The sequence below is a fragment of the Phodopus roborovskii genome, unplaced genomic scaffold (assembly GCF_943737965.1).
Source record: "Phodopus roborovskii unplaced genomic scaffold, PHOROB, whole genome shotgun sequence".
Taxonomy (NCBI): domain Eukaryota; kingdom Metazoa; phylum Chordata; class Mammalia; order Rodentia; family Cricetidae; genus Phodopus; species Phodopus roborovskii.
In genome coordinates this window covers 115,645-130,265 of record NW_026125416.1, presented here as the reverse complement: position 1 = coordinate 130,265, position 14,621 = coordinate 115,645, and the positions used below count along the sequence as shown (strand labels likewise).

The 14,621-nt window shown below is 38.3% G+C and overlaps 1 protein-coding gene across 1 annotated transcript in view; it reads right to left on the bottom strand.

Annotated features, from left to right (window-relative positions):
- LOC127215292 (KH domain-containing, RNA-binding, signal transduction-associated protein 2-like) overlaps window positions 1–14,621 on the bottom strand; it is a gene marked incomplete at its 3' end in the record, with an annotated part of 154,169 nt that overhangs the window by 50,439 nt on the left and 89,109 nt on the right. Inside the window, exon 4 of the mRNA XM_051175665.1 lies at window positions 6,644–6,790. Coding sequence (XP_051031622.1) covers window positions 6,644–6,790 — 147 coding nt within the window. The remainder of the gene's footprint in view (window positions 1–6,643; window positions 6,791–14,621) is intronic.

The following is a 14,621-nucleotide window of genomic DNA, read 5'->3' as shown; positions in this document are numbered from 1 at the left end:
TAAACAAATCCCTACAGCTCTTTGCTTACTTCTGTGAACTCCCATGTGGTTACATTATGATTACTTACATGGAGTGGGAATGCTTTTCATAACAGCAGTCTGAGGAAATTCTTGGTACCATCTAACAAACATGACATTAAAGGACTGGTGCTAGCCTATGGGTGGTGCTCTCCCTGCTACACAGAATGTTTCATCACGCTCTGCATTTGATGACAATGCTCTTGTTTGCATGCTGAGGTTGCTGCAAAATGCCCATCTCCTCCCACAGTGAGCACAAAGGCATCTGCCACCTCCCACTATGTCTTCTCCCATACCAGCATCCGTGCGTTTGCTTGTGGGTTCTTGTTTAATACCTTGTTCCTCCCACATGTTCATCTGCATAAAACACTGATGTAATTTCCTTTTGAAATAAAAATATAGCATGGATCTCATGGCAATACTGCTTATGTATATTTTATATGATTAACTATATTTGCATAAAATATAGATAGGCAACTGTAGTGAGATATCCACCTCGCCCGCACCTGTTACCCTGATCACGCCCATTGGGGCATGGGGAGAGGTGCAGAAGTGACATGTGGGGACTAGGTCTAGGGTCCTGGCCCCTAGCTCACTCTCTTAATTCCTAGTTGGAGACCATGAGCATCCGGAGGCATCCTTGGCAATGCTCCCACTTCTGATACCTTAATATTGTGTGAGAAATAAGATTCCAGAACACAATATTGGCTAATGGATGTTTATTCTGGGAGAAATCACTTACACCAGAAACAGATGACCGCCACATGTTACCATTCTAAGGATGCCTCTGGATGCTCTCTGTCTCTGAACAGGGGTTTTTAATATGTCAAAGTGAGATCAATTACCTTAAATGGCCCATGAATATATGTATGTATACACACATGTGTACATTAAAGTTAAACTGTCTACCATATTGTTAACTTCATGTGTTAACTACAGTGTATATGTAACTGTATATATATATATATATATATATATATATAGTGATAAACAATAATATAGAAGCATTAATTAATATTTTCTTAATAAATTCCAAAACTATGGTTATTAAATATAAATATTTATATTAAATATAATCATGATTGATAATATATTCCTAGGCATTCTTTCTTCAACTTTCTATTCTATTCTCCTTTATTATTACTGATTTGATCATACTCAAAACCTACTATTATTCTGCTACATGTATATAGTATTACACTGATTCCTAACGAATCATCCTTATACCCATAGACAGTGTATCTCTCAACCCATATCAGGGAAGCTTCTATATGCAGTAGAGGGTGATTAAGGCAGATACCCACAACCCGTCAAGACAGAGAGAATAAGAAACTGAAATGCTCAGTCCTAAATGAGACAACAGTAATTCATCCCCTCCTCCCAAGGCTAAAATATCATTGTATCAAAGAAGTCAGAAAGAGTGTAAGGGGCAGTGGCAGTGGATGACTGCAAGCATTGTCTTCCAGACACAGCAGGGCAAGTACACACATGAACTCCTCATGTCTTAGGGTTTCTATTGCTGTGAAGAGGATCATGACCATGGCAACTCACTTATAGTTCAGAAGTTCATTCCATTATCATCATAGTGGGGCATGGCAGGTGGCATGTGGGCAGACATAGTGCTGGAGAAATAGCCAAGAGTCTTACAACTTGCATGTAACAGGAAGACACTAGGTGTGGCTTGAGCATATATGAGACCTGGAAGCTTGTTTCCATCATGACATACTTCTCCAACAAGGCCACACCTATTCCAACAAAGCCATGCTCCCTAATAGTGACGCTCCCTCTGGGGGCCATTTTCTTTCAATCCACCACACATGCACAAGACCCATGCAAGCTCAAACCAGACATATTCCTAGGATGGACAAGGGAGGTGGACATGGAGTCTTACCCATAGCTGAGGAGTTATTGGCCACTGATAGAAGCTAAGAGAGAAATAGTCAATGTCTTCAAGAGTATTGGTCCTGATGAGTCAACCACACTCCAGTGGAAGGCTACAGATCCATGTTTTCGTTTTCCCTTAGTGAGTCAACTTAAACATCTGATTCATGAGACGAGTAAAACACACACACACACACACACACACACACACACACACACACACCAAACAACTATTAAAAAAGCATAAATTAAATATGCGTACATATGAGTGAATCTTCCCTCTTACCTATCAACTGCTTTAAGTTACACAAAACTCTGGTGGAGACCCTATGAAGCTCAAGTCAAACAAGACAGACCTGTCAAGTTTATAGATTCTGACATGGTGCACTATATTATGACTTCTTATTTAGGCCCCTCACAGCATTTATTGAAGAAGGCAATAAAATCGTCTAATTTTTCTGTTACCAAAGACTAATTTCTTGTTTGTGTGGAAGCTCAACTTCCATCTTTTCTATGGGAACTATGTGAACATATGATAGCTGATAGTAAATTATTATTGCTATTATCATGGTTACTTAACACATGTATATATTATATGTGGATGCACATGCTACAACATGGTTTTGGAGATCAGAGGGCCATTTCTGCCATCTTTTTGTTGTTTCCATGGATGGAAACAACTTGGATAAGTGCAGGGCCACACCACCATCCACATGAACAGAATTCTGTTGAATGCTGCACACTTTCCAGTTGGGAGACAGTGTCTTATATTTCAGTCATGAGTTAATCAAACAGGCTGAATTCATTTAATGAAAACTGAGACTATTTAATCACATAAACACTATCATTATTTAGATATAGCATTCTGAATAGAGTTAGAAAAATATATATTAATATGGGGTTCTGGGGGATTCCTGACACAAACATTAGCATAAATGTTGCTCAATGATGTTTCATAAACTATCACTCCCACAAAATATTCTGATGTTCTGATATCAAAATTAGGCAAGGAGGGTCCCTGTGAAATACCACAGTGGCAAATTACATAATGCTCTTCCAGCTTAAGGAGTAAAATGGACTTACACTCCTCACTGAAGCATCAATAGCATTATTTCAGAATGACTACAGAGTTCCAATCCGTATTTTAAGGCAAATCAATGAAGAATAAAAAATTTGGGAGTAGAGCTCATTCTTAAAAGGTTAGGAATTTGGAGTTGGCGATGTTCAATTTAATGGTATTTTACTGATTAAAACACCCCAAATAATGTGACAGACTTTGATGGTCCCCCATGGGAGGCCTCAATCTTCATGGGTAGCAGAAGCAGGGTGGAATGGGGGTTCAGTGGGGGGGGGCTGCGAGGACAGGAGGGAGAGAGAACTAGGATTTGTGTGGAAAATAAGGTTTAATTTACATAAAACATTACAGATTTGAATTTGGAAAACAACACATGATGTTCATTGATTAGTCAGTCTACTTATTTGGGTAGGATTGCAGTGCCTGAACAGAGACCAATAGGCTAGAAATTTCACCTAGGACAATAGTAATTAGTTCTTCTTTAGCAACTAATTTAATTACAGAAACTGAATTGATTTCTAACATCTTAAAGCCTTCAGACATTTCATAATTGGTTACTCATTCTCATACTGGTAGTTCTGATGATTGTAGGGTATAGGTCATGCTTACATATTATACTTACCATAACAAGGGGAAGATGAAAAGTTCCTGTGATGGAAAGACACAATCTTACAAAGAAAGAAGACATCAGTGGAGGGTTGGAGTCCTAGTTTATATTAGTCTTATGTATTGTTTCAGAATTCATTTTATTGATCTGACACTTCACCTCTGATGGTCATAAATATTAATATGCAGCTATGTTATCATCAGCTGAACTGTAAAATCAAATATCAGAAATAATATGGACAAGTGAGAAGAGGTTGTGTGTGTGTGTGTGTGTGTGTGTGTGTGTGTGTCTGTTTGTTTTAGCTCTTTGTGGTTCCTGTGATAGTTAAAGTAGACAGATAACTGTGCTTTGCCTGGAGCTAAGCAGGCAAGAAGGAAGACAAAATCAGTCTGAAGGACTGTCACAAATAGTGAAGCCTCTAAATAGCATTGGGAAAGAGATTCAGTCCCAGCCCTTAGGGCACTCATGTTCTAACAGGTGAACAAACCATAAAAATCTATCTATCTATCTATCTAGCTATCTATCTATCTATCTACCTACCTATCTATCATCTATCTATCTATCTACGTATCTATCATCTAACTATCTATCTATCATTCATCTCTTTGTGTACAATCTAAACATAATAGATACCCAGGAGAGAAATAAATTGTGAAAGAGGTAAGGACAATGAATCAATATGTTGAATAGAGTTATCAGTGATGCCATGAACCTGTCACAACAGCCCTATATAATTTAAGGCAACCAATGAAGTTAATTTAGATTTGTAATTGAAAAGTTCCTGTACATGCAGGTTCAGAAGATGCAAAAGTAAAGGGGAATATCCATGTTAATATTTTAAGAAGAATCTTCAAAACTCTAGAGTTATCAGTGAGATTGCATGTTGCATAAACAAAATGTGACAACATGTAAGAACACTAGGATGTGACAACTGCATTAGAGAGAAATCACAGAAATGGCAGGGGGCAAGGGTAGTCTACATTTATATGGTGCACATGGATCACAAATGTAGCCAGATTGCATTGACCTTGCATGATTTGATGAATTTGGTCAGTTATTTCAACAGTCAGACTACAATCAGACAAACACTGTTAAGCAAAGTGATAAATGATAAAGATACACTGTTGGCCTGGAAATATATTCCCTACCATGTCTAATATATATATATATATATATATATATATATATATATATATATGTCTCACTGGATAAGATAGAAATGAAGTTAGTATAAGGTATAATATATGAAAAAGTGATGCATGTCATTGATATTTACTATAAAAGTAGGTTAACGTAGCCTGCAGTCTATGTCCAATATATATATATATATATATATATATATATATATATATATATGTATGCATCAAAGATATATTACAGGTGACATATACTTAGGCTAGCTATACTTAGGAATATATATGTAAAATATGTATGTAGGAATGTACATGCATAAAATAACAATTAGTGAACAAAAGAGGTCTTGACTCGAAGATTAGGGAGGAGTGCATGGGAGGGTTTGGAGGGAATAAAGGAAAGGGAGAAATTTGTAATTAAAATGTTATTTCTTTCTATATAGATAGACACATAGATAGGTATATGGAGGTAATACTCCTAAACAAAATAGATTTATTAACTGTGTCTAACACATTTTACCTGATAAAGTCATTCAAAGGTCTTTCTATTATAATAGTTTTACAAATCAATTTCTCCAATGCTTTTTTATTTTTAAACCCTTTGCATATATTACCCTGCTTAATATTCTTAATAGTTGTGATTGAAGTGAATACATTATGATCATTTTCATTTTAAAGATCCGTAAATGGATCCTCTGAACATTTAAGTAACTTATCGAAAGCCATACAATGAGGCTGTGATAAAACCTGACCTGGCCTCACTACACATACATGTATCTAGTCTAACTACATAGACTACTTACTGAACCTAGAACTAAATATTTCCTTGGAAAACCAAAGGAAGAATGAATATAGTATCATCAATCTTCAGAATGAGGTCTATGGAGGAAGGATTCCAGATGATACTCAAATAGTAACTATGCACACACAATTAAGAAGTACTCAATTTATTGTGACATTACTCTATAATTGTGTCTTGACAAAGATTAATATTGGGCTTGGACATGTAGCTACAAAATGTGGCTAGATCTTAATGATTGTACATGCAAGGAATTCCTTGATATTTTTTTCCTTTCTAGTTTTCTATAGCATTACTAATCAGAGGATCTTATCTGACAGCCACCTTCTCTGAGTTTTTTTATTGAGTATACAAATATCCAGTTTCTTCGTCGATTTCTGGGTTGAGGATCTTTCCAAGTTCTTCTAGGGAACTTTCCTCAGCGTTCTCTCAATATCACACAATCTCAAGCCTCTTGGCAAGACTTCTATTGAAGTTCTTGTTTCTAGGATATTCAATTGTCAACCTTAAGACTTGATGCATTTATGTTCCTCGGTCTCTTAGGAAATCATTAGAGAACGCTACTCAATTTTCAGCTGAATTTGCCACCTTCATAAATGAGCATCCTCTATTACTCTCACATTGCATGGTGAGTTTATATTTCTAACGTTGGAAGTTAACATCTATTAATATTATCTTATACTACCTGACATGCTACTAGCATTTGTTATTTTAAAATACTTTCATTGCCTTATCATAAATAATACATATTCAATCTCACTTTTTATACTACATTTTCCTACTAATTATAAATTATCAAAATACACGTCAAGGCTTAAAACAGGGAAAGGTAACTTAAATCATGTATTTTTGTGTGTACATTTCTCTTATTGGTGTTTCTGACTGTGGACTGATATATACTATACACAGGCTGGTGATGAATATTCATGTCAGCCTAGTAGAAAGTGGCAACATGCCAGGTCTTATAATAAGTGTCGTGTGTGCCCTATTTATTTAAGATTTGTATCAAATCTATGCATAGATAATTAATGTACAATGTGAACTCCATTCCAAAAAGTCACTAGAGATTAAAGACACAATTTAAAATAGGAACGAATAAGAAACAGTTTGTAAATTCAAAAATCACTTACAGGAACCAGGAATTTTTTAATCTCTTCCAAGGCATGACTCATCCGTGAATAGGCCTCCCCAGGTGGAGCAAAAACTTCAATTAATACATGCAGCTCGTCGCTCAGGTGTGCGTACTTGGCCTCCCCACTCTTCCTCAGCTCTTCTTCCTGTGAAAAGGTTATTTTTAGAAATAAGCAGCCACTCATTTTGCATTGATTTAACATTTCCTGAAATGGTGACAGGGCCACAATCTAAGTCAATTTTCCAAAACTAGCAGGAAACTCTTGGAGAAATAACGATCTGCTACAAGCCAGCTGAAGATTTTCAAATAATTCTTCAGAGTTGAAATCATCCACAACAGATTTCAGTCTGCTGGGTGAAATGTTAACTTTCTGACGTTGAAATCCCTAAGTGCTGTTAATTCTTGCACGCACATTGCTACATTCCTGAAGGACAAGGTTCTTTTGTGTATAGTATATAGAACTTCCTGTATGGTATATAGTACTTAATGGCCTTTGCTGCTCTGGCAGAGGACAGGAGTTGGGTATTCGTCGGATTCCATTCACCTGAATTCACCTGTAAATCCAGCCCTTCTGCTCTGTTGCACACACACACACACACACACACACACAGAGGCAGGCAGAGCTAAGAAAAGTTGCATCCATGCTTCCTCTTTGCTGGCTTAGCCACACCTTTCTTCACTCACACAGGCCTAGCTTGGGGAATGGTACCACCTACAGTGGGCAGAGTCAACTGACAATCAAGACAGTCTCTCTTGGATAAGCCCACAGGCCTAGGTAAGATGATTCCTCAGGTGAGACTATCTTTCCAGGTGATTCTCCAGTGTAGCAAGTTGGCTTTTAAAATCAGGCACCATGCCTTAATTTACTAAAGATCCCTTGAACAGAAGTGCAAATGTAACTTAAAGGAGCATACTGTGTGAAGCTAGCATATTACTGTTTTTTGTTTGTTTTGCTTTTTTATTTGTTGTTGTTTTCTTGGTTTTTTTTTTTTTTTTTTTTTGAGACAGGGTTTCTCTGTGTAGCTTTGGAGCCTATCCCGGTACTTGCTCTGTAGGCCAGACTGGCCTCGAACTCATAAAGATCTGCATGTGTCTGCCTTCTGAATACTGGGATTAAAGGTGTGGCATATTGACCCAGAGTGGTCTGAGCAATGTACATTAGGGGACAAAACCAGCAACAGGAGAGTCCTTTCTTATCTACTGACTTATACATGCTCAACTTGATCTATTAGAAAATAATAAACAGTATACATTTTCCTTGAAGTTGAATAAACTAAAATAATATACAACATTAGAGAAGGGGATGACTAGAATTTCTACTTGGATTAAAATTTTGTAACTCACCTATGACTTGCATTTAGTTCTGATACTTAAAACGTGTTTGAGAACACTGTTTCCCAAACAACTTGTCTTCTGTGTTGTTTCCAGGACAAGAGACTTTGAAAGGAGCAGAGTAGAGAAAAGGAAAGAATTCTACAGATCGTGTAGTCCGGATGTGAATTAACGTACATAGTATTTTCTACATGTGGTGTATGTGAGCCTAGATTCTTATGGGAAACAAAGTAAGTTAAGTGGTGACGGAAGCCTGTACACCCTGCTCCAGTGGAGCTAAAGCAAGAGAAGCCAGTGTACAAGAGCCAAATGGGTAGGAAGGGGGAGCTCTTCCTCCACATTACAGGGATAAAGAGATAAATGGTAAGCCAGCAAGCCAGCTTGAGATTTCCATACAAAGATGACACTGGGGAATGCAGACAAGCTCCAAATACCTCTCTGTTAATACCAGAGAAGTTACAGCTTTCTGTTTCCTCTGGGACAGAGCAATTCATTTGATCATGGGCTTCTTTTCATGATTTAATTTTTTTTAAAATTTTATCTATCTTTTATTGATTCTTTGTGGATTTCACATCATGCATTCTGATCCCACTGATTCCCCCTCCCCTCTCTTCTGCCCTCTGCCCATGGGACCTTCCATGACACAAAACAAAACTTCAAAGGAAAACCAAAACTCAACCACCCCACCATCACCACCACCACACACACACACAAAAGGAGAAGAATCTTGTTTTTGGAAGCTGTAGTGTGGCCTATTGAGTCACACGCTTTACCCTGTAGCCCACGGATCTTGTAAGTGTTCATTGCTATGAGTTATGGTGTGGTCTTAGGCCTCTGACTTATGCTACGCTGTCAACAATGGGCTGTCCCTGGGGTTCCTATTGAATATCCTGTTGTTGTCCTATGTCCTGGGGATCCTGCATTTTTGGATCTGTAGGTTTGCCCCCCTTCACATGCTCTGACAGTTCATAGAGTGATTTGGGGTGGGCTAATTCACAAGTCTGATTCTGGGCCTGGGTGACAGATACCTGGATTGATCAGCCAGCAAGCTTTCCGTCATCACTGCCCAGGCTAGCTCTCCAGCACAGCCTCAGCTAGCTTACGCAATGCAGTCTACAGCAAAGGGAGGGGCCAGTTCTCCCGCTCTCAGGGCCCGAGATCCTGCTCAGCTTAGCTCACATCACCAGTGCCAGCTCTACTACTGTGCACAGGTGAGGTGCAGAGCACTCTCTCCTGATTGCTGTAGGTACCGGGGGGGGGGGGGTGGGGGGGTGGGGGGGGTGGGGGAGGCAGCATCAGCTCTTCTGCTCTCACACTCTCAGGCCAGGTCATCTATGCCCCATCAACAGGGTCAGCTCTAGTGTGTTGCCCCGCCCAGTGAGTTGCAGTCCTGTGGTGCCATGCCTGTGGTGCGTGCCTAGCATTTCATGATAACCGATATTACTAGTACCCATTTGGCAAACATTGACTTCACTATTGGGGATGTCTAACTGCTTATCTACAAAATGCTGAAAGGAGTAAGAATAATCGCGTCGCAAGAAGTAATCTCATATCACTATTGGTAAATGTTCTCACCATACATATCTCATATTCAAAACAATGTATCAAATTATACATGAACAAAGGAGTTCATGCCTTCTAAGATCCAAATTAATTTTCCACAGGTAACTTTTCCAGTGAAACAAACTAAACAATAGAAAAGTTGAAAATGCATAATGTACAGTATATGCAGGCTTATACTTTGGTTTTTACTTTAACAGACATTATTGTCATATTTTATCCTAAGAGTTATAATTTACTAAAGTGCTTTTTGCAGGCTTTTTTCTTCCTAATGCCCGAGGGACATTTCGTCTAACATAAATCCACTTCAGAAATAAATAAGTCTATTGTCTGCAGGACTCTCACCATCAAGAAGCTCAAATAAACACACATTTATTATTCATATTGTGGCCTGAATGGGATTTGTGCAAATCCCCAGTTTAAAAGCATTTTTAAGTAGGCGTATGTAGAGAAAATTTAAGTGAGTATAATAAGTAGTACAAATTATATACACACAAAAGAGATGCACACAAGTACATAGTACAGAAGTAATCGCTAAATTCTAAGCAATAGCTCCGCTCTGGTTGTCTGTAATTCCAAATACCGGGTCTCCTGCTCCTGCTTGTGGTAAGAGTTCCCCTAGACTAAAGCCTTTCATATTCCAAGTGATCAGCTCTATGAAGGGAATCTTTTAAAGGTTATAAATTGCACACTCTGTAGTTTTGCAAAAGGTACAGTTTAGGAAGATGGCTGTCTTAGTTAGGGTTTCTCTTGTTGCTATGAAACACCATGACAAAAAAGCAAGTTGGAAGGAAAAAGTTGCTTCTGCTTGCACTTCCATATTGCTGTTCATTATCAAAGGAAGTCAGGACAGGAAACTACAGGCAGAAGTGATGAGTGCTGTAAACTGGCTTGCTCCCCATGGCTTGCTCAACTTGATTTCTTATAAAACCCAGGACTACCAGCCCAGGGATCGTACCACCCACAGTGGGCTAGACCCTTCTCCATCATTCAGTATTTAAAAAAATGCCATATAGGCCTGCCCACAACCTGATCTTATGGAGGCATTTTCCTAATTGAGGTTACTCCTGTCAGAAGATTCCAGCTTGTGTCAAGTTGACGTAAAATTATCCAGCATGGAGGCCTAGTAACTACATCTTGACCGTTGGGTAAAAAGTTTTCCTTCTTAGAACCACTTGTCTTGAAGAACTTTGGGCACCAGAACTAATAAGACCAGTAGGCAGGCATTTTTATGAAAATGGACTTAAACTATTTCCCACTAATGGCTAACCTACAATTCCAAATACACCCTACCCAGGGCAATTATTCTTCATGCTGAAGTTGTACCTGAAGCAGGAACAATCTGAGAAGAACCATTTTGGTTCCCTTAAGAAAGGATAATGTTTCTGGGCAGTGGGTGGCACACATCTTTAATCACAGCAGCAGTGAGGCAAAGGCAGGCAGATCTCTGTGAGTTAGAGGCTGCCCTGGTCTACAGAGTGAGTTCCAGGACAGCCAGGTCTATTTCACAGAGCAACTATGTCTCAAAAAACAAAACAAAACAAAACAAAACAAAAAAAAAAAAAAAAGAAAGAAAAAAAGAAAAAAAGGAAAAAGCAAAGAAAGTATACTGTTATCAAAATCAATAATGATTTCTTGTTGCCTAACTTGAAGAACCAGAACTGATACAGTGATCAACTAGACCACAGCTTGATCATGGATACTTAATACACAGGGTTTATGTCCCCTGCCTCCATTACTCCTCTATTCTAACTCAAAGCACATATCAGTGCCCAGGAGTGAAATGATCAGTCACTAGAACCTCCATCTCTCTGCTTGGCATTACTGAAACTATTTACTCTTCATCTTGGCAATGCAATGATTACATCTCCTGCCCATGCTTTTTACCATTATGTGGTCCTGACTGACCTATCAGGATGGTTGTACGAATCGAGTCTTGATTGTGGGGAGCACGGGAGCTAGATTATTGCTATGGTTATAATCAGTGGAACCAAGGATGTCCTTTAAAAAATAGTCCAAGATTCTGACATAGATAAATCAGTGTGGCAATACTGAAGTCTATCATGAAATTAGAAACAGTACCTTTCCTGATTTTAATATCAACCCTGATTGGGGAAGAGCAAACCATGCTCTGTCGGTTACAGCAAGGCTGCCTTCACTCCCCAAAGCAGAAAGTGGTGCTGTCAGAAATTGTGTCCTGATGAAATGCAAAGGCCCTGTTGTTAGCTCTTCCAGGAGAACAAGGGGAAAATCTTGACCCAAGAGAAACTACTGGACAGTTTTTCAGCCTTTCTCAAGAACTTTTCTTCTGTTGATATAATGGATCTGAGAGCTAGACACTTAGTAAGGATAGTCACAAATATTCATTTTGTGGGAACAAGTTAATTTGAGGACCATATCATTTCTGTTCATCCTTTTTGTGACAGAAGCAACTCAAGACATGGTGGGTTTGTGTTGGCTTGCAGCTTGAAGAGGCAACCTGTCAGAGTAGATAGAATACAAGTAGATAGAATACAAGGAATCAGGAATGTGAGGTCACAGTGTGTCAGAAGAAAGCATAAAAGTGATGAATGCTGGCAGTCCAGTTGTTTTCATCTTTGTTAGTCATTCGATAACCCAAAGCCATGGAATGAAAGAAGATACTAAAGACAAAATGGATTGGAGGAAGACACTAAAGACAAAACTTCTCACTGCTGACACATCATCAAATCAATGCTATAAAAATGACCATTCTACCAGCAGCAATTTAGAGTTAATATAATCCCAATGAAAATGCCTTCACACAAATAGGAAAGCACATTCTAATGTTCACATGGAACTAGAAAAAAATCCTAGATAGCTAAAGTAAATTTGAGGAAAAAGAACAATTCTGGAAGGATCACTATGCCAGATTTCAAGCTATATTACAGGCTCATAGTAGTAAAAATGAATAGTACTTCCACTAGAAAAGACAAGGAGATTAATAGAATAAACTGGAAAACCCAAACATAAGTGCATATAACTACGGACATCTGATATTTGATAAATATACCAAAAATACACACTGGAGAAAATGTAGAATCTTCAACAAATGTTGTTAGGGAAACGGGAAGCCCACATGGGGCCAATTTAAATTAGAATTTTATTTATCACCTTGCACAAAAATCAACACCAAATGCATCAAAGGATTCAATGTGAAATCTGAAGCACGAAAACTTCTAGAAGAAAATATAAGCAGTGTCCTACAAGACATCAGTGTAAGAAAGGACTTTCTGAATAGGGATCCATATACCCAGTGATTAAGGCCAATAATTGACAACTGTTCCTCAAAATTTAACAATTAATTGGATGAAGTAGAAGCCCAAAGAGGGGGAGAAAATCTTTACCAGCTATACATTTGACAGATGATTAATGTCCAGCATACATAAATAATTTTCAAAATGTCAAGAAAACAAATGATACAGTTAAAAAGTGGGCTGTATACCAGAAGAGTTATTTCTCAAAAGGAAAAAAATATAATGGGTAATAAATATCTTTAAAATATTCAGTAGTGCCTGGGAATACAGTTTAGCAGTTGAGGACACTTACTGCTCTTTCTGAGAACCTGGGTTGGTTTCTAGCACCCACATGAGGCAGAGGACAACCACTGATGACATAAGCTCCATGGGATCCAATGCCTTCTTCTGGACACCATGGGTATCTGCATGTGTATGGTGCACACAAACTCATGCATGTACACAAACATACAGATAAAGATAAATATTTTGAAATGATGTGCTGAACATCTTTAGTAATTATAAAATGCAAATTAAAAGTATTTATAAGATTTCATTTTACCTCATTCAAAAATGATTAAAATCAGAAAAACATCTGACAATGCTTGCTGTGGCAGATATTCGGAAAAGGTAACCCGAGTCATTGTTGGTGGGGCTGTAAAGTAGAAGGACTTAAGCTGAAATTCCTTAGTGGAGTCAATCAAGACAACAATGACTGAAATCATGTAGACATTCGAGAAAATTAAATGTGAAGGAAACTCCAAGAATATACAAAGATAACATAAGAAATAAGAGAGGTGGAGGACTAACTAAATTGGGATGGTCAATCCTAATGGATATATCCACAGCACATTTCATACTGGAGCCTCATGGAATACCATGGAAAGGGGGCAGAAAGGTTGCAAAAGGCAGGGAAGCAAGTTGGCCCTTGTGAATGTTCTGTATTTGACTGGAAAGTGGTATCCACAAAATCTCAAAATTCTGGTTCCCTAAACAAGAGGTGACAAGCAAGTGTGAACAGAGGGAATCGTACAAGGTCTTACTCCAAAATGACGAGGTACAGGAAATCAGTGATGCTCTAAGAGGGCGAACTAAGCTTCTCTGTGTACAATCTCCCTGATGGGTTGTCCAAGTCCAAATAGTTAGTCCCAAAGACACACACACACATACACACACACACACACACACACACACACACACACACACGAGAGAGAGAGAGAGAGAGAGAGAGAGAGAGAGAGAGAGAGAGAGAGAGAGAGACAGACAGACACACACACACACGTAAATGCACATACGAAAAAGTTAGAAAGTGAGAATGGATTTGAGAGGCATTCAGGGGATTCAGGAAGAATTGAATGGGGAAGAGGAAGGAGTATAAATGGTTTCATGAAGTGTTCATATATAAAATTCTTACCACAGTGCCTTTTCTGAGAGGATTTAAGCGGATATCGTTCAGCAAGTTAAATTAAGAAAGGAATGACTGGAATCAGGCATATTTCCAAGAAATTTTAATGTGACAGTAATTTCATAAATAAACAAAAGGGCAGAAACAAGAGACGTGGACATAGATTCAAGAATGCTGCTATCTAAATAGTAGCCTTTACACAGTGAGAGCAGATTTCCGAAGAATAGGAACAACTTCAGGTTGTAAAAATTAAATTTCATCTGACAGTGCTTCAAGGGCAGGGGGTAAAGCTACACTCTGGACTCTCAGTGAAATCTCTGAAGTAATTTTATCTTTTTTTTTTTTTTTTTTTTTTGAGGTTATTTACTTGAGGTTGGCTTGGAACTCACTATGTATATCCCTGACTCGCCTCTAATATATGGTCA